The 23,651-nt window shown below is 47.5% G+C and overlaps 1 protein-coding gene across 6 annotated transcripts in view; it reads right to left on the bottom strand.

Annotated features, from left to right (window-relative positions):
- dysf (dysferlin, limb girdle muscular dystrophy 2B (autosomal recessive)) overlaps positions 1-23,651 on the bottom strand; it is a 280,694-nt gene that overhangs the window by 236,362 nt on the left and 20,681 nt on the right. For 5 of the 6 annotated variants that reach the window (XM_052038407.1, XM_052038430.1, XM_052038422.1 and 2 more), the window contains exons 1-3: positions 21,895-22,085; positions 18,194-18,249; positions 17,773-17,864 (exon numbers count right to left, since the gene is read on the bottom strand). In XM_052038407.1, coding sequence (XP_051894367.1) covers positions 17,773-17,864; positions 18,194-18,249; positions 21,895-21,988 — 242 coding nt within the window. In that variant the 5' untranslated portion in view covers positions 21,989-22,085. Of the gene's footprint in view, positions 1-17,772; positions 17,865-18,193; positions 18,250-21,894; positions 22,086-23,651 lie in introns of those variants that run through there. The other variant, XM_052038414.1, reaches the window with a different exon arrangement.

The raw sequence follows: 23,651 nt of genomic DNA, 5'->3' as shown, positions 1-23,651 counted from the left end.
TCTGTGAATTTCACTCTCCAGAATACTTTCCCTGGAATATCCTTTCTGGGTTACCCTCTCTGGACCACGGACCACACACCATACCACACTCCCTGGAACACTCACCCAAGAATACCCTTAAAGAACACAAGGAGCAGGAGTAGGCCACTCGGCCCCTCAAGCCTGCACCATTCAATATGATCATGGCTGATGTATGCTGGCCTCAACTCCTCCATGTACCAGTTCCCCATAACCCTCGATCTTTCAAATATTTATCTACCTCCACCTTAAACCCAAGACTGGTGGAGTTGTGAACAGTGTAAAGGACTATCAAAGAATACAGCAGGATACAGATCAGTTAGATATGGGCAGAGAAGTGGCAGATGGAGTTTAATCCGGGCAAGTGTGAGGTGTTGCACTTTGTTAAATGAAAGGAGAAAGTATACAGTTAATGGTAGGCCCCTTAATAGCATTGAGGTACTGAGGGATCTTGGGGTCCAAGTCCATAGTTCACTGAAAGTGGCTACGCAAGTAGATAAGGTGGTAAAGGCGGCGTACGGCGTGCTTGCCTTCATTGGTAGGGGTGTTGAGTATAAGAGTCAGGAAGTCATGCTGCAGCTGTGTAAAACTTTAGTCAGACTGCACTTGGAACATTGTGTGCAGTTCTGGTCGCCCCATTACAGGAAGGATGCGGCGACTGTGGAGAGGATGCAGAAGAGGTTCACCAGGATGCTGCCTGGATTAGAGGGTATGAGCTATAAAGCGAGGTTGGATAAACTTGGGTTGTTCTCCCAAGAGCGTCGGTGGCTGAGGGGAGACCTGATAGAGGTTTTTAAAATGATGAGAGGCATAGATAGACAGTCAGAATCTTTACTCAGGATAGAAATGTCAAACACTAGAGGACATGCTTTTAAGGTTAGAGGGGGAAGTTTAAAGGCAATGTGAGGAGCAAGTTGTTTTTTTTTTAAACAGAGAGTGGTAGGTCCCTGCAATGAGTTACCAGGGGCCGTGGTGGTAGTAGGCAGTTTGGTGGAGCGTCAGAGGCTTTTCGATAGACACATGAATATGAAGGGAATGGAGGAATGTGGATGATACACAGGAGGAGGACATTTAATATAAGTTGGCATCAAGATCAGCACAACATCATGGGCTGAATGGCCCCTTCAGTGCTGTACTGTTCTATGATAAATATATCCAGTGATCTGATCTCCACCACCCTCGAAGGCAGAGAATTCCAGATACTCACTAACCTCAGCGAGAAGAAATTTCTATGCACCTCAGTTTTAAACGACCAGCCTCTTATTTTGTAACTGTGTCCCCTTGTTGGTGACCCCTCGCAGTGGTCACTCCCATCGCAACATTTACCCTGTGAAGCCCCCTTTGGATCTTGTATGTTTAACCTTTAGAACTCCCTCCCAGGAATACTCTCAAGTTTATCGGCATGGACATACAGACCCAGGGTAGAAATGCCATGAAAATTAGCTTTATCCAGCATTACAAACATAAATTACATAAACATAAATTAACATAAATTATACATAACTTACATGATAGGATAAACAAAAATAAGCTTAACAACATTAGTGCAAGTTGAGGGAAGTACAGTCCGAGGTAGAATTAGTTTTCAGGTCCGTTCAAGAACCTGATAGCAATGGAGGAGAATTGAACCTCGAGGTCTGGGTCTTCAGGTGTGGGGTGTAGGTCTCCAAGAAATACCCTCCTTCCTGAAATGCTCCCTGCAGGATACTCTCCCCTATAACACCTTCCCCAGACTATCCTTGCCGGGGAACCATCTTTAGAATTTCCTCCCTGGAATATCTTCCCTTGATTACCCTCCCTCAAACATACTCTGAAGAATCCCTAGAATACCCTGACACGGCGTAGTAGTGTAGCGGTTAGCATGACGCCGTTACAGTGCCAGCGACCCGGGTTCAATTCCCGCCGCTGTCTGTAAGGAGTTTGCACGTTCTCCCCGTGTCTGCGTGGGTTTCCTCCGGGTGCTCTGGTTTCCTCCCACATTCCAAAGACGTACGGGTTAGGAAGTTGTGGGCATGCTGTGTTGGCGCCGGAAGCGTGGCGACACTTGCGGGCTGCCCCCAGAACACCCTACACAAAGATGCATTTCACTGTGTGTTTCGATGTACATGTGACTAATCTTATCTCATTCTCCCTGGGATACCAGCCTGTCCCTAGAATACCCTCTGTGGAAATCTTCTGCCTCTGTCTCTGTTAGTTAATGCAAAACTTTTTGGACCAGGTTTCTGGTGCTAATGGCAGTTAATCGATTCACTGAAGTACATCTAAGAGCCTCTTGTGAGTGTTTTGCAATGTGAGAGGTGCCATATAAATGCCACAATTCCGTTGATCATTAACATCAGGTTGAACTAGAGAGGTTACATCAAGCACATCTCATTGAGTTGGAGTTACCCCAAAATAGTCACTGCATTTGTATATCAACCTCCACAACTTTAGCACAGCCCAAAACCTTCTGCAGGTAACCAAGCACGACGTGAAGACACGGCAACAATGCAGAGCACTCTGCGAGCAACTTGTGGGCAGCGGGATCCCACAAACTCATTTTGCTACATTAAGAGCACTCTCATATGCTAAAGATGAACTCTGATCTCCCAATCTACCTTGTCAGAACCCTTGCACTTTATTTGTTTATTGGCACACAGCATTTTCTCTGTAGCTGCAAAATGTAATGTTTATTCAGGCTCACACATGAATAAGATACAAAAGCTTGAGAACACATACTACCAGACTCAAGGACAGCTTCTATCCCACTCTTACATGGACCTCTCATACGCTAAAAGATGGACTCTTGATCTCCCAATCTACTTCGCTGTGGCTCTTGCACCTTATTGTCTGCCTGCACTGCACTTTCTCTGTAACTGTAACATTTTATTCTGCATCCTGTTTTTTTTAAACTACCTCAACGTAGTTACGTATGGAATGATCTGTCAGGACGGCATGCAAACAAAAGCTTTTAGATTTATAAGGATTCTGTCAGGACATGAGAGGTCGGGCAGGTGAGGACTTTACTCCTTGGAGCGTAGGAGAGTGAGGGGTGACCTTATAGAGGTGTATAAAATCATGAGGTGCATAGATAGGGTAAACGCAGAGTCTTTTCCCAGGGCAGGGTGTTATGGACTCAGTGAAAGTCCCTTTAAGATAGAGAGTGTGTGTGTATGTGTGTGTGGGGCGTGCTTACGTCAATAGAAGATAAAGGACGTAATGACGTTGTTGAAGAAGTCAGAAGAAGAAGAAGGAGAGAGAGAGAGAGAAGGGAGAGAGACACCAGCCTGCTTGTTTTCTCTATCGATGGATGAGAAACAATAACTGTGTTTGCCACTGAAATCCATGTATGGAAGTTGGAAGTAATCCGGTGGAGTTCACTTTGTTGCTGACCTGTAGAAGGAAACAGGTATTTGTGTGGACGACCACGGTTCGGATGCTTTTCGGGGTGAGGAAGTCACTACCGAGTAAACACTGAAGTGTCGTTTGGGTTCCATCGTGGAACATTTGGATTTCGTATGTACTCTCTCTATGTTTTTCTACATCTACATCTTATCTTCAGACAACGGTGGTTGTTGAAGAAGCCCTTGCTCATGTTTCACCTTATGGCTTGCGGAACTGAACTTTAAGAACCATTCAGGAACTGGGAGTTTTGGACTTTGTCACACACACACACGAAGAGTTTAGTTTTGGGGTTAACGTTCGAGGTTTAACATTCTTGAATTCTAACATACTAACATTTTTTTTTAACTTTTATTTTACGTATTATCATAAGTAGTGATTAATAAAATAGTTTTTAACACTGAATCATGCTCAGTGTGTTTCTTTTGTTGCTGGTTTGTGACAAGGGTAACTAAAAACTAGAGGGCATAGGTTTAAGGTGAGAGGCGAAAGATTTAAAAGGGACCTGAGGGGTAACTTCTTCATGCAGAGGGTGGTGGGTATATGGAACTAGCTGCTGGAGGAAGTGGTTGGGGCAGGTACAATAACAAACATTTGAAAGACATTTGGATAAGTACATGGATAGGAGGGGTTTAGAAGGATATGGGCCAAGCACAGGCAAATGAGACTAGCTTGATGGGCACCACGGTTGGCATGGATGAGCTGGGCCGAAGGGCCTGTATGCTGTATGACTCTGTTTTCACTGTATCTTGTACACGTGACTATAATAAACCAACAACACCAAACAGGATGCTCCCCTGAACCATTAAAGATGGTTCCAACAGCAATTACTCAATGAAAACTCTTGATGGTTTTGAGGAACCCTATTCATTCTCTGCTGTCAGGGAGCATCCCAGGCGCTGTCAGGGAGCATCCCATCCATGCTTTCATCACCTTCCCTAAAACAACACTCTCCATGGACCAGACACAATGCTCCAGTTGATCTTCAAGGAAACTGGACCATAATCTTTACCTTCCCTTTATTCCATGGTCCACTGTCCTCTCCTATCAGATTCCATCGTCTTCAGCCCTTTGTCACCTCCAGCTGTCACCTCCCAGCTTCTGACACCATTCCCACTCTCCGCCCTCCCTCACCTGCCTCACCCGGATCCACCTGTCACCTGCCACCTCATGCTCCACCCCTTCCCTCCACCTTTTTATACTGACCATCTTGCCAGTCCAGGTGAAGGGTCTCGACCCGAAACGTCGACTGTCCATTTCCCTCTGCAGATGCTGCCTGACCTGTTTATTGTGTGTTATTACCAGGATGCTGCCTGGATTAGAGGGCATGAGCTATAAGGAGAGGTTGGGTTGTTTTCTCTGGGGCAGCAGAGGCTGAGGAGAGACCTGATAGAAGTTTATAAGATTAAGAGAGGCATAAATAGGGTAGACGGGCAGTATCTTTTTCCCCAGGGTCAAAATGTCTAATATTAGAGGGCATGTATTTAAGGTGAGGTACGTGGGGCAAGTTTTTTTTTGCACAGTGGTGGGTGCCTGGAATGCGCTGCCAGGGGTGGTGGTGGAGGCCAATACAATAGAGGTGTTTACGAAGCTCTTAGATAGGCACATGTAGTGGTTCAATTGCGGCCACTGTCTGTACATTCTCCCCGTGTCTGCGTGGGTTTCCTCCGGGTGCTCCGGTTTCCTCCCACATTCCAAAGACGTACAGGTTAGGAAGTTGTGGACATGCTATGTTGGCGCCGGAAGCGTGGCGACACTTGTGGGCTGCCCCCAGAACACTCTACACAAAAGATGCATTTCACTGTATGTTTCGATGTACATGTGACTAATAAAGAAATCTTAAGTGCAGAGAATGGAGGGATACTGACATTGTACAGGTAGAAGGGATTAGTTTAGTTAGGCATTTAATTACCAGCTTAATTAGTTCGGCACAACATGGTGGGCCGAAGGGCCTGTTCCTGTGCTGTACTGTGTTCTATAAATTCTTTGTCTTTGTACTCTTAATAGGGGAAAGGATCCTGAGGGATTTTTCTTCTAAGGCATAAACGCTTTGCCCCTTTAATCCATCTCCGGCATTCATCAAGATCATGACTGATCTACCTCAGCACCATTTTCCCTGCACTATCTCCATATCCCTGATTTCCTAAATTTCCAGAAACCAATCTCTCTCTCTTTTGAATGAACTCAATGACTGAGATTCCACAATCTTCCTGGATAGAGAATTCCAAAGATTCACCACCCACTGGGTGAGGAAATGTCTGCTCACCTCAGTGTGGAATAGACAGCCCCTTATTCTGAGAATCACCCCTGGTTCCCAGCCCACAGCAGCCTGTCAGGACCTTAAAGAATATTGGAAGTTTCATAGAAACATAGAAAAACTGTGCCGAACATGTCCCTACCCTAGAAATTACTAGGCTTACCCATAGCCCTCTATTTTACTCAGCTCCATGTACCTATCTAACAGTCTCTCGAAAGACCCTATCGTATCCGCCTCCACCACCGTTGCCGGCAGCCCACTCCACACACTCACCACTCTCTGAGTAAAAAACTTACCCCTGACATCTCCTCTATATCTACTCCCCAGCACCTTAAACCTATGTCCTCTTGTGGCCACCATTTCAGCCCTGGGGAAAAGCCTCTGACTATCTACCCAATCAATACCTCTCATCATCTTATACACCTCTATCAGGTCCCCCCCTCATCCTCCGTCTCTCCAAGGAGACAAGGTCGAGTTCCCTCAACCTGCTTTCATAAGGCATGCTCCGCATTCCAGGCAACATCCTTGTAAATCTCCTCTGTACCCTCAATGAGGCCTCCTCTCATTCTTCTGAATGCTATGGTCCCAATCTCCTCAATCTCTCATCTGGCCGCACTTGGAATGCTGTGTACAGTTTTGGTCACACTGTTATAGGAAAGACGTGGTGAAACTGGAAAGAGCACAGAAAAGATTGACAAAGATGCTGCCATGACTAGAGGGCCTGAGTTATAGGGAGAGGGTAGCGGGCTAGGACTTTATTCCTTGGAACGTAGGAGAATGAGGTGTGATCTTACAGAGGTTTATAAAATCATGAGGGGCACAGATAAGGTGGACGGTAACAGTCTTTTCCCCAGGGTAGGGGAGTCCAAAACTAGGGGGCATAGATTCAGGGTGAGATGGGAAAGATTTAAGAGGGACCTGAGGGGCAACTTTTCCCCGCAGAGGGTGGCGAGTATACGGAATGGTTGAGGTAGATACAACAGTATCATTTCAGAAGCATTTGGACAGGTCGGTGGAGGGGCGGGGCTTGGAGGGATATGGGCTGAACGCAGGAAATTGGGACTAGCTGGGTGGGCACCGTGGTTGGCATGGACTGGTTGGGCTGAAAGGCCTGCATCTGTGCTGTATTGCTCTATGGCAAACCCACCATCTCTGGAACTGGTCTGGTGAATCTTTGCTGTACTCCCAGTTTGCCAAGTAATTTTAAAAAGCTTTGTCATCTCATTCACCAACCTCCAAAGGGGTGGCTGCAGCTCGACATGCGTCATTCCTACCTTGGAAGCGACTGTGCACTCAGTGTGGACTGCACACGTCCCCAAGGGCAATGCAGCCCATTCATTCTCCCATCTCTTCCTTCAAGCTCCCCCATCCTGTCACACACCTCACCTGGAGCTCATTCTATCCTGTCCAATTTTGCTAACTGACTCTTAACAATGTAAAAAAATAGACAGTATTGGCTATCTGGGCCCTTGGGTTACTCAATAAAAACATGGTAGATCCCATGCCTCAAGCCCAATTTCCTTCCCGTGTCTAAAATTCTCCTCAGTGACCAAACATTCACAGCTGTCTGTGGGTAGAAAACACTAATGTACAAACATGGAGAAAGGAGTGTTTGATGTCTTTGGGCCTGTACTCAATGGAGTTCAGAATGCTTCAAGGTCACCTCCCATTCTGTTAAGTATCACTGCTCAAACACTCCTTATGGACAAATACCCTCAGACCAATCCAATTTACTGTTACTGCTTTGGTGAGGGCAGATGTATAGACCCTCAAGCACACACTTGGCCTCCTGCAGGGAGGCACGGTGGCACAACGAGTACAGCTTCAGCCTCAAGTGTCAGAGACCCAGGTTCGATCCTGACATCAGGTGCTGACAGTGTGGAGTTTGCACGTACTCTGTATCACCCCCAGGTGCTCCAGTTTCCTCCTGCATCTCAAAGATGTGCGGCTCAGGAGGTTAATTAGCCACCATAAATTGTGTAGGTGAGGGGCAGAATCTGGGGGTACTTATTGTGGAGAGAATAAAATGTGATTACTTTGTAGGATTAGTGCAAATGGGTGGTTGAAGATCAGCTGGACTCAGTGGCCCGAATGGCCTGTTTCTGCTGTCTCTCTCTTCTATTCAGCCCCTACTTTGACCATAATTTTCACAGAGATTCATAGAATCATATAGCACAGAAACAGGCCCTTCGGCCCAACTCGTCCACGCCCATCGAACCTCGTCCCAGTTGCCTGCATCTTGCCCAAGTCTTTCCCATCCACGTAGCTGTCCAAAGGTTTCTTAAACTCTGTAACTGTGACTTTATGACTTCCTCTGGTGGCTCATTCCATATACCCACCTCCTTGTGTGTGGAAAAACTTACCCCTCATCATGGAGGGCGTGGATAAGGTAAAAGTCTTTTTCCCAGGGAAGGGGAACTTAAAACTACAGGGCAGAGGTTTAAGGTGAGAGACGAAAGATTTTAAAGGAATCTGAGGGGCAACATCTTCAACACAGAGGGTGGTGAGTATATGGAACGAGCCAGAGGGAGTGGTAGAGGTGGGTACAGTAACAACATTTAAAAGATGTCTTTATTAGCCACATGTACATTGAAACACACAGTGAAATGCATCTTTTGCGTAGAGTGTTCTGGGGGCAGCCCGCAAGTGTCCGCACACTTCCGACACCAACATAGCATGCCCACAACCTCCTAACCCATACGTCTTTGGAATGCGGGAGGAAACCGGGGCACCCGGAGGAAACCCACGCAGACACGGGGAGAACGTACAATCTCCTTACAGACAGCGGCGGGAATCGAACCCAGGTCGCTGGCACTGTAATAATGTTACGCTAACCGCTACACTACCATGTCGAGGGATATCGGCCAAACACAAGTAAATGGGACTAGCTCAGGTAGGCAACTTGGTCAGTATGGATGTGTTGGGCCGAAGGACCTGTTTTCTGTGCTCTATGAGTGAGAGCATACCTCATCAAAGAGCTAGTACAGGCATGAGATTTCATGAGTCTCACGTAGAGCTTCCCAGGAGGACTGAAGGTGTGGTGCAGAAAATGTCATGCTCCTGTACTTGGACCCCTGAAAGACCCGAGGCATTGACCCATGCGTCTATGTTACAATGCTGGGCTGACACTGTGTTTATAAACAGCAGAGGATTTATGAGCCTGGCCTAATCAGAGGGCAGATTCCGCTCAATCAGGACAGCAGCGGTATACATCGCCCTGTCTGAAGGAAGTTCTCTTCCTGCCTCAGCAATCATGACCGCCCAACAGGAAGGAGTTACTGATCTCGATGTTTATTCAGGAGCACTGGTGATGAATGAAGCAAGGCAAAACCAATGCAGAGTAGGCTGGTCATGGCACACATCAACTCCAGCCTCCCAGACAATCTCGACCTACTGCAATTCGCCTATCGCTGTAACAGGTCCACAGTGGACACCATCTCCCTGGCCCTACACTCAGCTCTGGAGCATCTGAACAGTAAAGACACCTACATTAGACTATTGTTTATTGACTACAGCTCCGCCTTCAATACAATAATCCCAAGCAAACTCGTCACCAAACTCAGAGACCTGGGACTCAACACCTCCCTCTAACTGGATCCTTGACTTCCTGACCAACAGACCGCAATCAGTGAGGATAGGCAGCAACACCTCTGCCATGATTATTCTCAACACTGGTGCCCCACAAGGCTGCGTCCTCAGCCCTCCACTCTACTCCCTCAATACTCATTACTGTGTGGCCAGATTCTGCTCTAACTCCATCTACAAGTTTGCGGATGATACCACCGTAGTGGGCTGTATCTCAGATAATGACCAGTCGGAGTACAGGAAGGAGATAGAGAGCTTAGTGGAATGGTGTCATGACAACAACCTTTCCCTTAATGTCAACAAAACAAAAGAGCTGGTCATTGACTTCAGGAAATGGGGCAGTGTACATGCACCTGTCTACATCAATGGTGCTGAGCTTGAGAGAGTTGAGAGCTTCAAGTTCCAAGGAGTGAACATCACCAATAGCCTGTCCTGGTCCAACCACGTGGATGCCATGGCCAAGAAAGCTCATCAGCGCCTCTACTTCCTCAGGAGGCTAAAAAAATTTGGCATGTCCCCTTTGACACTCACCAACTTTTATCGATGCACCATAGAAAGCATCCTATCTGGATGTATCACGGCTTGGTATAGCAACTGCTCTGCCCAGGACCGCAAGAAACTGCAGAGAGTTGTGGACACAGCCCAGCGCGTCATGGAAACTAGCCTCCCCTCCATGGACTCTTGCCTATAGCTCTCGCTGCCTTGGTGAAGCAGCCAGCATAATCAAAGACCCCACCAACCTGGGACATTCTCTCTTCTCTCCTCTTCCATCAGGTAGAAGATACAGGATCCTGAGGGCACGTACCACCAGACTTAAGGACAGCTTCTACCCCACTGTGATAAGACGATTCAACAGTTCCCTTATACGATGAGATGGACCCTTGATTTCACAATCTACCTCATTATGACCTTGCACATTGTCTACCTGCAATGCACTTCCCTGTAGCTGTGACACTTTACTCTGTATTCTGTTATTGTTTTTACCCTGGACTACCTCAATGCACTGTGTACTAACTCAATGTAACTGCACTATGTAATGAATTGACCTGTATGATTGGTATGCAAGACAAGTTTTTCACTGTACCTCCATACAAGTGACAATAATAAACCAGTACCAATTAAATTACTCACTGGTTTAGGCAATAGTTGTTACTTTCAAGATGAAAAATACAGAGTGGAATAAAACAACTAACACCGTCCCATCACACACTCCCAGCATCAGACACAGAGTGAAGCTCCCTCTACACTGTCCCATCAAGCCTAACCTTAGATCCCAGACCAGGGAGAGGATCGACTGGGGTCAACTGGGCAGTGAGGGTGTTGGGGTGGATCCAACCCAAATGACGAGTTCACCAGGCTCAGAGCAGCGGGCTCCAGTGCAGAGACCAAGAGCCGTGTATTCCCGACTCCTGTCCCCTGGGCCTCGAATCTGGCCGTGGGCTGTATTTGAATTTGAAGAGAGTTTAAGATTCAGTGAGTGAGGTGCCTCCCACACGTAGGATGTACCCCTTGGCGTGGTATTCCCTACCTTTTGGCTGCACTGTGCTTGCTCCACAACTTGCCAATTTAAACATTCACAGACTCACAAACTGGCTCACGATACAGACCTGGGAGTCTGGAGTTTGAAAGCCCTCTAACCAATGAGGCACCAACAGGCTTTTTTAATTATTACCAAGGTTTCAAGGATATTTTTTTATCCACTCAACTCATTTGTTAAACAGAAAGCAGAATTTTACTTTTAAATGTTTTTCTCAACAAGGTGGGGGCGTCACTGCTGTATTTTTCCATCCAAGGTCACCAGTGTCGATATAGTCTCCCAGGGCAGGGACAAGAGGGGTTAGAGTGAAGCTCCCTCCACACTGTCCCATCACACATTCCTGGGGTCAGACACGGAGTGAAACTCCCTCTACACTGTCCCATCACACACTCCCAGGGCTAGACACGGAAAGACGCTCCCTCAAAACTGTCCATCACACACTCCCAGGGTATGCCTCCAGGGGAGATAAAATATTGGGAGATCAAACATTGGGGAAAAAACCAAGGCCAAATTCTGGCCTGCATTATTATTGAATTGCTCAGAGACCTAGTATAGTCTCAATGGGCCGAACAACCTCAAGTATACTCAGCTGAGCCATGCCTCCCACTCACCCATCACTGACCCTGTCTCTGCCAATTTACACTGGCTTCCAGTTAACCATGCACTGATTTGGAATCCCTCACCCAACCTTTCCAATGCATCCAAGGTCCTGCTGCTCCCCTTCACCACAACTTTCAAACCATTGTGTACAGTTTTGCTCATCCTGATATCGGAAAGAAGTCATTCAACTGGAAAAAGTGCAAAGGAGATTTATAGAACATAGAACACTACAGCACAGTACAGGCCCTTCAGCCCACAATGTTGTGCTGACATTTTATCCTGCTCTAAGATCTATCTAACCCTTCCCTCCCACATAGCCTTCCATTTCTCCATCATTCAACTGTCAATCTAAAAGTCTCTTAAATGTCCCAAATGTATCTGCCCCCACAGCCTCTGCCGGCAGTGCGTTCCACGCACCCAACACTGTTAAAAAAAACTTACCCCTGACATCCCCCTTATATCTTCCTCCAATCACCTTAAAATTGTGTCCCCTCGTGTTAGCCATTGTCGCCCTGGGAAAAGTGTCTGACTGTCCACCTGATCTATGCCTCTTATCATCTTGTACACCTCTATCAAGTCACCTCTCATCCTCCTTCTCTCCAAAGAGAAAAGCCCTAGCTCACTCAACCTATCCTCATAAGACATGCTCTCCAATCCAGGCAACAACCTGGTAAATCTCCCCGCACCCTCTCTAAAGCTTCCACATCCTTCCTATGATGAGGCGACCAGAACTGAACACAATACTCCAAGTGTGATCTAACCAGAGTTCTATAGAGCTGTAACATTACCTTGCGGCTCTTGAACTCAATACCCTGACTAATGAAGGCCAACACTCCGTACGCCTTCTTAACAACCCTATCGACCTGTGTGGCAACCTTGAGGGATCAATGGATGTGCACCCCAAGATCCCTCTGTTCCTCCACACTTCTAACAGTCCTGCCATTAACCTTGTATTTTGCCTTCAAACTCGATCTCCCGAAGTGCATCACTTCACACATCCAGTTGAACTCCATCTGCCACTTCTCAGCTCAGGTCTGCATTCTATCAATATCCTGTTGTAATCTACAGCAACCTTCTACACTATCCACAACACCACCAACCTTTGTATCATCAGAAAACTTATTAACCCACCCTTCCACATCCTCATCCAAGTCATTTATAAAAATCACAAAGAGCAGGGGTCCCATAACAGATCCCTGCGGAACACCACTGGTCACCGACCTCCAGGCAGAATACTATCCATCTACCACCACCCTCTGTCTTCTATGGGCGAGCTAATTCTGAATCCACACAGCCAAGTTTCCCTGGATCCCATGCCTCCTGATTTTCTGAATAAACCTTCTATGAGGAACCTTATCAAGAATGTTGCCAGGACTTGAGGGCCTGAGTTACAGGGAGAGGTTGGCCAGGCTGGGACTTTATTCCTTGGAATGTAGGAGAGTGAGTGGTGACCTTATAGAGGTGTATAAAATCATGAGGGGCATAGATAGGGTGAATACACTGTCTTTTTCCCCAGGGAAAGGGAACCAAGAACTAGAAAGCATAGGTTTACAATGAGAGGGGAAAGGTTTAAAAGGGACCCGAGAGGAAATTTCTGTATGGAACGAGCTGCCAGAGGAAGTGGTTGAGGCAGGCACAATAACAACCTTTAAAAGGCACTGGATAAGTATACAGATCAGAAAAGTTTAGAGGGATACAGGCAAATGGGATTAGTGCAGGTTGGCAGCTTGGTAGGCATGGACAAGTTGGGCCGAAGGGCCTGTTTCCCTGCTATGTTACTCTGTGACTCTCTGACTCTATACCTACCCACCTTCAGAGCTCCCTCCCTCCCTGACGAAGAGTCTGGTTGTGCACCCAAACATCTTCCTCCATGGCTCTGTGGACACTGGTGTCGCAGGAACCACTGTGGCAACTTTCATTGTTCCACCTTGTTAATTGACAGCATACCTGCAAGTTGCTGTTGTAAATAACTGGTGTGGTGAGTCGCCCGGTGTCAGAGACTGCTTGATGCGGTTTCACTATGTACACAACCCGTAATCACTGAACTGCACACACGTCTGCTCCAAGTCTCAGCTATAACAATAACCAGAAAATCTGCTGATGCTGGAAATCTGAATTATAACCATAAGGTACTGGAAACCCCTGCGCTCCAAGGAATAAAGTCCCAGCCTGCCCAACCTCTCCCCATAACCCAGTCCCTCGAGTCCTGGCAACATTCTCCTAAATCTTCTCCTCGTTCTTTCCAGTTTAATGACGTCTTTCCTATAACAGGGGAACCAAAGCTCTACCAGCGTAAATTGGCAGAACATAGAACAGTACAGCACAATACAGGCCCTTCAGCCCACAATGTTGTGCCAACCTTTAAACCTCGCCTAAGACTATCTAACCCCTTCCTCCCACATATCCCTCTACTTTAAATTCCTCCATATGCCTCTCTTGAATTTGACCAATGTACCTGCCTCCACCACCGCCCCAGGCAGTACATTCCATGCCCCAACCACTCTCTGGGTAAAAACCTCCCTCTGATATCTCCCTTGAACTTCCCACCCATTACTTTAAAGCCATGCCCTCTTGTATTGAGCATTGGTGCCCCGGGAAAGAGGCGCTGGCTGTCCGCTCTATCTATTCTTCTTAATATTTTGTACACCTCTATCATGTCTCCTCTCATCCTCCTTCTCTCCAGAGAATAAAGCCCTAGCTCCCTTAGTCGCTCCTCATAATCCATACTCTCTAAACCAGGCAGCATCCTGGTAAATCTCCTCTGCACCCTTTCCGACGCCTTCACATCCTTCCTATAAACATGCTGGGAGGTTCTCACTCAGGTCGGGCAGCATCTGTGGAGGGAGACAAACAGTCAATGTTTTCAGGTCAAAAATCACCATTCGACCTGGAAACCTCTGTTACTCTGGCCACGGACCCTGCCTGACCTGCTGAGAGGTGACATCCAGCTGAGGCATGGTCAAGTGGTGATTATGGTGGGACTAGGCTTGAGGGGCCGAGTGGTCTACTCCTGCTCCAGTTTTGTGTTTTTTTGTGTTCAATTCTGCCTCAAAGCCAGCCAGTGCAATACGAGCTTCCTGGGTGCCTGCTTGGAAGAATGCAGGACATGCAAGCCAGCCCGTTCACCTGCCCACCAGCCACAACATGTCAGTCTGGGGATCTGCCTAGGCAATGCACCCTGCACTCAGTCCATCCCCAGCTGCGCCAGGCAGTACTCTCTCTTCAGTCTGCTGAAGGCTTCAAAGAGAGATTCTGCAGCCTGCAGTTTCCACAGTGGCTGCACGGTGCAGCAGTGAAGGTGACTGTGGGGCCAGACAACTGGGGACATGGGCATTACTACACCAGCCTTCTACCTGTGAAGACCCTCCTCCATGCTGGGGACCTCCTCCATGCTCAGAACACCCCTTCCTGCATCAGAGTCCCTCCTCTGTCCAAGCAGCCCTTTCTCCACCCCAGGGACTCCTCCTCCATGCTCAGGACACACCCTCCTGCACGAGTCCCTCCTCTGTCCTAGCAGCCCTTCCTCCACCCCAGGGACCCCTCCTCTGTGCTGGGAACCTCTCCTCCGACCCAGCAGCCCTTCTTTTGTGCCAGGGATCCCTCCTCCACTATAGGAGGGATATCAGTAAGATTGAAAGAGTGCAGAGGAGATTTACTAGAATGTTGCCGGGTCTTCAGGAGTTGAGTTACAGGGAAAGATTGAACAGGTTAGGACTTTATTCCTTGGAGCGCAGAAGAATGAGGGGAGATTTGATAGAGGTTTACAAAATTATGAGGGGTATAGACAGAGTTAATGCGAGTAGGTTCTTTCCACCTAGATTAGAAGAGATAAGTACGAGAGGACATGGCTTTAGGGTGAAAGGGGAAAGATTTGGGGGGAACTTCTTCACAGAGAGTGGTGGGAGTGTGGAACGAGCTGCCATCTGACGTGGTAAATGTGGGCTCACTTTTAAGTTTTAGGAATAAATTGGATAAGGACATGGGAGAGGTCTGGAGGGTTATGGACTGGGTGCAGGTCAATGGGACTAGCAGAATAAAGTTTCGGCACAGACTAAAAGGGCCGAATGGCCTGTTTGCTGTGCTGTGGTGTTCTATGGTTCTATGCTGGGACCCCCTCTTGTGTGCTGGGAATCCTCGTCCGTGTCAGGGAACCTCCCCTCCTGGCTGGATTAGAACATTGGTCTGGACATGGATTGGCTGCTGGAGATCGATGGCTGTGAGGTCAGTGGTGATCACATACGATCACCGGTCAGGGGGACAGGGATCGGGTCAGGGGGTCAGGGGTTCGAGGATCGGGTTGGGCAATTGGTGGGTCAGGTGATCAGCGATTGGTTTTGGGCGGGTGGGGGGGGGGGGGGTTCCGACAATAGCTGGTTGAGGGACAAGCTCAGGTGATTGAGAGGTGGGAGCTCATTGGACAGGCACCAGATCAGGTGACCAGTAGTTGGGGGATCAGTGATTGGTTGGGGGGGGTGGTGGGGGATGAATCTGGGACAGGCTATTGGTTGTTGGGGTATTGCTTTGTGTAATCAATTGTGGGGGGGTGTCTGGTTTGAGGGAAATATGTGGGCGGTGGGGAACTGGGATGGGGAACCAGGGTGGGGGCGGGGGTTGGGACCAGGTGATCGGTGAACTGGGCCTCAGCTCAGGTAACTCACAGGTTGGGGATCGGTTCAGGTGGGGGACTGAGTCATGTGAATCAGGATAGGGCCAGATGATCGGTGGGTGGGAAACTGGTCAAGTGGTGGGTGTGTGGTGGCCTTAAGGTCTAGGGTTGTGCGGTAGGTGGAGAGTGTGAAGGGAGGTCTGAAGGAACCCACCTGAGTCATGCTCCCATCAGCAGGCTGGGACCTGGTCAGGAACACCCCTCTACATCAACTATTGTTCATAGGCAGTAATCGTAGAGTAAGACAACGTGAAAACAGGCCCTTCGGCCCAACTCATCTATGCCAACCAAGGTGCCCATCTAAGCTAATTCTATTTGCCTGCATTTGGCCTATGTCCCTCTAAACCTTTCCTATCCACGTACAAGTGTCTTTTAGATGTTGTTAATGTACCTGCCTCAACCACTTCCCTATTCCATGCACTGACCACTCTCTGGGTGAAAAAGTTGCCCCTCAGGTTCCTATTAAATCTCTCCCTTCTCACCTTAAATATATGCCCTCTAGTTCTTGATTCCCCAACCCTGGGAAAAAGACCTATCATTCACCCTATCTATGCCCCCTCATGATTCTTGGTGGTGTGGAGGAGCAGAGGGATCTGGGGGTTCACATCCACAGAACCCTGAAAGTTGCCTCACAGGTGGATAGGGTAGCTAAGAAAGCTTATGGGGTGTTAGCTTTCATAAGTCGAGGAATTGAGTTTAAGAGCCACGAGGTAATGATGCAGATCTATAAAACTCTAGTTAGACCACATTTGGAGTACTGTGTCCAGTTCTGGTTGCCTCATTATAGGAAAGATGTGGAAGCATTGGAAAGGGTGCAAAGGAGATTTACCAGGATGCTGCCTGGACTGGAGAGTATGCATTACGAAGAAAGACTAAGGGAGCTAAGGCTTTACTCATTGGAGAGAAGGAGGATGAGAGGAGACATGATAGAGGTGTACGAAATATTAAGAGGAATAGGTAGAGTGGACAGCCAGCGCCTCTTTCCCAGGGCACCAATGCTCAATACAAGAGGGCATGGCTTTAAAGTAATGGGTGGGAAGTTCAAGGGAGATATCAGAGGGAGGTTTTTTACCCAGAGAGTGGTTGGGGCATGGAATGCGCTGCCTGGGGCTGTGGTGGAGGCAGGTACGTTGGTCAAATTCAGGAGATTACTAGATAAGCAAATGGAGGAATTTAAAATAGAGGGATATGTGGGAGGAAGGGGTTAGATAGTCTTAGGTGAGGTTTAAGGGTCGGCACAACATTGTGGGCTGAAGGGCCTATATTGTGCTGTACTGTTCTATGTTTATACATCTCTAAGGTCACCCTTCAATCTCCCTCACTCCAAGGAATAAAGTCCCAGCCTGCCCAGCCTCTCCCTATAACTCAGGCCCTCGAGTCCTAGCAACATCCCTCGTAAATCTTTTCTGCACACTTTCCATCTTAATAATTTCTTCCCTATAGCAGGGCGACCAAAACTGAACACAATATTCCAAATGCAGCCTCACCAACATAACTGCAACATAACGTCTCAACTCAATGTCCTGAGTTGATACGTTACTCTCAACTGCCCTGACTCTGTGTGAGTGTGAGAGAGACAGAGAGAGAGGGAGACAGAATGCTCTGACTGAAGGTCAGTGTGCCATCAGCATACAGAAGCTATCTCCTACAGGAGAAGTGTGGGGGGGTTTAGGACACACCCACACCATGACTGAGGCAGCATTTAATGATCAAAAAGAGATACCCTACCTGTTTCTGCCCATGGTTTCATGGTCCTTCACGACAACGTGGATCTCAGAACTTGGATCCAGCGGAGTTCCTTTCAAGTCCCATTCGAAGCCCTGTGCGCGAGAAATGGCTGGGGTTAACCCAACTGGCCACACAGTTCCAGTCAGGGAATAGGAGGATAACTAGGGAAGGACTTGGACATCCCAGAGCACCTTACAGCCAATACATTATCATTCAGATATAGTCACTGCTGCACTATAAGGAATGCAGCAGGCCATGTGGGTACAGCAAGAACCCAGGAGGTCCAAAGTTTCCTTTAATGCATAAATATTAGCTTGAGGAGACCAGGGATGTTAAATTAATGTGATTATAGCCTGATAAGCGTTGTTAATCAGTTTATTGCACTAGGTCAGCTTCAGATGAATGTTCACAAGTGCCTCACCTCATTCCAGACTGGATTTAAATTGTTCTTGATCACTTTGGTCTTCTTCTTTACACCTGAAATGGAAAGTAAGAGTCTGTCAGCAACATTCTTAACACTCTAGAGTTTGAAAAGATCTAACCTATTGATGCCAATCTATGTAAAAATTAGAATCCTGCATTAAAACCACTCTGCCTTTACTACATGCTTGTCTTACACCTGCATTTATACATTCTACCACCTCAAATCTGAGGATTCCTGATACACAATTCTCATTGGAGTCTTATATTCCTTCCTATTTAAGATACAAGATATTTATTTATTAGTCACATGTACATTGAAACACACAGTGAAATGTGTCTTTTTGCATTGCTGAGAATGTGCTGGGGGGCAGCCCGCAAGTGTCACCACGCTTCCAGCGCCAACATAGCATGCCCACAATTTCCTAACCCGTACGTCTTTGGAATGTGGGAGGAAACTGGAGCACCCGGAGGAAACCCACGCAGTTACGGGGAGAATGTACAAATTCCTTACAGACAACAGCAGGAATTAAACCCAGGTCGCTGGCACTGTAATAGCCTTACACTAACCGCTACACTACCGTGCCACCCTTAATTTCTTAATTCTATTTATAAAGTCTCCACTTCAGGTTTACTGTCTGTTATAACCCTTCTTAATGCTAAAATATTTTCATCCTAGGTCACGAACACCTCTCTCTCTCTCTGCCATTTTCCCAATCCTAATTTCCAGCAGAAAGGCCTCATTGACAATCATCGCGTCGCAGCCTCTAAGTTGAATTATTCCTTGCAATTCATTCAATCTGATACTTAAACTACGAGTTTGTGTGAAGAGATTTTATTTGTGCCACACTCCATCCAGTTACATTTGGCGCAATGTGTCTGTCATTTTAATTATAGGTTAGTCTGTGCCTGCAGCATAACGTCTGACTGAGTCTACATGGTTCCGTCATGTCTCTCCTCCCGGGATCAGATTTTGGAGACAATGCAAACCACTCCCAACAAATTCCACACGATCCCGAGGGGTGAGCTTCCGTAGGGTCAGAATAGGTGCAGCAACAATGATTGCTACACAAAGGCAGTGTACTGGAATCAAGTCACTCACAGTGAAAGTGTGTGCAATAAACCCTGAGGTTCACTCCACCCCCACACACACAGAGGAACGTTCAAATCTCTTCACACACAGGTGAAAACATGTACAGTGATACACGTATGAGCATGCCCACACACAGAGACACACGCGCACAGTTATACACAGATATACACACATGCGGACACACACAGTCACAGACCCACACACCTGTCTGTCCATGTATTTGTTCAAATGTCTTTTAAACATCGTAATAGTAATTGTACCCGCCTCTACCACTTCCTCTGGCAGCTTGTTCCATTTACCATAAGACCATCCGACATAGGAGCAGAATTAGGCCATTCAGCCCATCGAGTCAGCTCTGCCATTCGATCATGGCTGATTTATTTTTTCCTCTCAACCCCATTCTCCTGCCTTCTCCTCGTAACCCTTAACCCCTTTACCAATCAAGGACCAACCAATTTCTGCCTTAAATACACCCAATGACTTGGCCTCCACAGTCCTCTGTGGCAATGAATTCCACTGGTTCACCGCCCTCTGGCTGAAGAAATTCCTCCTCGTCTCAGTTCTAAAGGGACGTCTCTTTATTCTGAGGCTGTCCTCTGGTCCTAGACTCTCCCACTGATGGAAACATCTTCTCCACGTCCACTCTATCCAGGTCTTTCAGTATTTGGTAAGTTTCAATGAGATCCCCCCTCATCCTTCTGAACTCCAGTGAGTAAGATAAGATTCATGTGTTATTCACACATTAACCCTTTCATCCCCAGGATCATTCTTGTAAACCTCCTCTGGACCCTCTCCAACACCAACACATTCTTCCTTAGATATGGAGCCCAAAACTGCTCACAATACTCCATTGTATATTGTAGGGGAGGGGGTCAGATGAACAAAGATAGGGGAACGGTGATGTACCAGGACAAAGGTCAGCTCAAGGAGAGATTCAACAATGAGGTTGGGACGACGTGGTTGGCATTGGAGAGTTTCCAGGGGTGGTGGCCAGCGAACAGAGTCCATGGTAGAATGACAACAGCTTTGGTCTTGAACCGGGTGAGAATTGGGAGGAAGCAGGAAAGACGGGAAAAGATCCATACAAAGGTCCTGAGTGTGAGGAAGAGTTCAGGGGGCTCCTCCCACAAAATCCAGCCTTCATCAGTCGGGGCACTGAGTACAGGAGCTGGGAAGTTACGCTGCAGTTGTACAAGACATTGGTGAGGCTGCACTTGGAATACTGTGTATAGTTCTGGTTGGCCTGTTACAGGAAACATACTAATAAACAGGAAAGAGTGCGGAAAAGATTTACCAGGATGTTACCTGGAACTGGGGGGTCTGAATAACAAGGAGAGGTTGTGTAGACTAGGACTTTATTCCATGGAATGTAGGAGATTGAGGGGTGACCTGATAGAGGTGTATAAGATCAAGAGGGGCACAGATAGAGTAAAAGCACATCGTCTTTTTCCCTGGAGGGGGTGAGGGGGGTGGGGGAGAGCTAAAAACAAGAGGGCAGAGGTTTAAGATCAGAGGCGTGAGATTTAAAAAGGGACATCAGGGGCAGCTTCTTCACACAAAGGGTGGTGCGTATTTGGAATGAGCTGCCAGAAATAGTGGTTGAGGCGGGCACATTAGCAACGTTTAAAAGCCATCGAGGTAAGTATATGGACAGGAGAGGTTTAGAGGGCTGTGGGCCAGACGTGGTCAGATGGGACTAGCTCCCCGGGCAACACAAGTCGGCATGGACAAGTTGGGCCGAAGGGCCTGTTTCTGTGCTGTATGACTGTGACTAATATCAATAACGATGCAAAGCAACACTTCTAAAATGGTGGGACAACCTTGGAGATCAGTGCTGTATCTCAGTTTCGAAGAACTGCTGGCTTTAAATGAAACTGCAAGCTTCCTCTCTATATATGGAAGCAAGAAATTAACTGGAGTTTCACTCCCTCTTTCTGATCCCAAGAACAGAAAACAGAAAGAGGGCTGGCACTCCTTGCTCCGGAACAGGACTAGAGAGATCCCTGCAGTTATCCACAGGGGCGAGGGAAGGGATCCATAGCCTGATGGGATCATTGGACAGCAGAGAACAGATTCAGACAGGGAGAAGCGTTAAATAAAGAGCTGTGAGTCAAACAAACTAACGTCTTAGCATGGAAGAGAGTGAGAGCCCCAACATGTTCAACCAGCCATCAACATCCAGCTTGCAGAGTGGGACAAGTCCTCAACACATTCAAGAAGAATGAACAGCAGCAAAGCTCATTAAATCCATCTCATGGCAGCAGTTTCGTAAACTCAGAATTTAGTCCCTTTGTCTTTGCTGTAAAGGAAAACCTTGCACTTCTGAGAAAGAGCAGGAGGGAAGAGTGAGATTGTTCAAAGAGTCAGACAGACAGAAAGAGCTGTAGAATCTATAATCGGTGCAGAACTGACAGAGACAGCCAGACGCTAGGAGCTGAACGGCTGCCTCCCGGGCTCTTGTCATTCTACACTGATATAAAGCATTTACGGTCCAGCTTTTCCTGTAGAGCTGGAGACTCATATTCCGTTAATCCAACACTCACTCCCTCTGCCAGCGGCATGCCTGATGCTTGATTTCCTGGCTGCTGCTGGCTGCCCGCCCTTCTTACCTCTGAAGCTCAGAGTCGCAACTGGGTCGCTCTGCCTGCCGCCCTTTTCCACGTTGGGAAGGTTCCTGGCTGCAGACAGCAGGCATCGTAACATGCTGCAGCTTGACTGGGATACAATCCGGGAACAAAATAGATGTCCAGGAGGGAAATAAACCCACAGGGGCACAAGATGCAGACACACAGAGACTGAGTGCGGGGGAGCTCAGCCTCTTCTGAGACTCTCAAAGGAGGAAACCGCTCACAGTTAATTTCTTGTCCCAGAAGGAAATGAGAATCCAAGCACCTCCCAACATTTTAAGGAAAAGTTTACTTAACCCTTAAGACTCCTGAATCTATTTTGTTTTGCTTCCATCCCTACCAAGATTGCAGCTTCACTTTCATTTATTCAGGACGTCCCAAGAGCTAGGATTTAATGGAAGACACAAGATACGACAGATGCTGGAATCTGGAGCAACACACAAGATGCTGGTCGAGCAGCATCTCTGTGGTGGGGGGGGGTGGGGAAAAGGAACTATCGACATTTCAGGTGGAGACCCTGCATCAGGACTGCAAACGCACCATGTGTCCTGATGCAGGACACTTCCTTTCCTCAGTCAGAATCACTGACTTTAATGACATAAAATGTGTTGTTTTGCCGCAGCAGTACAGTGCCGAGACATAAAATTGCTATAAATTACAAAATAAATAAATAGCGCAAAAAGAAAGGAATAACGAGGTAGGATTCATGGACCGTTCAGAAATCTGATGGCGGAGGGGAAGAAGCTGTTCCTGAATCGTTGAGTGTGGGTCTTCAGGCTCCTGTACCTCCTCCCCGATGGTAGTAATGAGAAGAGGGCACGTCCTGGATGGTGAGGGTCCTTAGTGATAGATGCAGCCTTCTTGAGGATGTCCTCAATGGTGGGGAGGGTTGTGCCCTTGATGGAGCTGGCTGAGTCTACAACCCTCTGCAGCCTCTTGCAATCCTGTGCATTGGAGCCTCCATACCAGGTGGTGATGCTCTCCACCTTACATCTGTAGAAATTTGCAAGGGTCTTTGGTGACATACCAAATCTCCTCAAACTTCATTAGTAGAGCCACTGGCGTGCCTTCTTTGTGATTGCATCAATGTGTTGGGCCCACAGATGCTGCTCAACTTGCTGAGTTCTTCCAGCAGATTGTTTGTTGGGCCAGGATTTGATGTCCATTACCCACTGCCCAATTATGGGCCAGTTCAATCACTCACACCGGTGGATCCAGACTCATAACCAAGTCAGGCAGGGTAAGGACAGTAGATTTCCTTCCCAGAAGAACATTATGAACGTACACACAAATCTGGGGGTGCAAAAAAGATTCACAAGATGTTATCGGCACACGAGGAAGAGTTATAAGGAGAGACTGGATAAGCTAGGATTGTCTTCCCTGGAGCAAAGGAGGCTGAGGGGTGACATTACAGAGGCTCATAAAATCATGAGGGGGATAGACAGAGTGGATGATCACCGTCTTTTTCCCAAGGTAGGGAAGTCTAAAACTGGAAGGCACAGGTGTAAGGTGAGAGGGGAAAGAACATAGAACATTACAGCTTAGGAACAGACCCTTTGGCCACAATGTCTGTGCCAACCATGAACCAAATTAAACTAATCTCTTCTGCCTACACGTTCCATCTTCCTTCATTCCCTGCCTGGTCTTGTGCTTATCTAAATAGCTCTTAAACACCTCTATCGTATCTGCTTCCACCAACTCCCCTGGCAGCCTGTTCCAGGCACCCACCACTCTGTGTA

The sequence above is a fragment of the Pristis pectinata genome, chromosome 2, assembly GCF_009764475.1.
Source record: "Pristis pectinata isolate sPriPec2 chromosome 2, sPriPec2.1.pri, whole genome shotgun sequence".
NCBI lineage: Eukaryota > Metazoa > Chordata > Chondrichthyes > Rhinopristiformes > Pristidae > Pristis > Pristis pectinata.
Note: the sequence above shows the minus strand (reverse complement) of the source record. Positions and strands in the feature narration are given on the sequence as shown.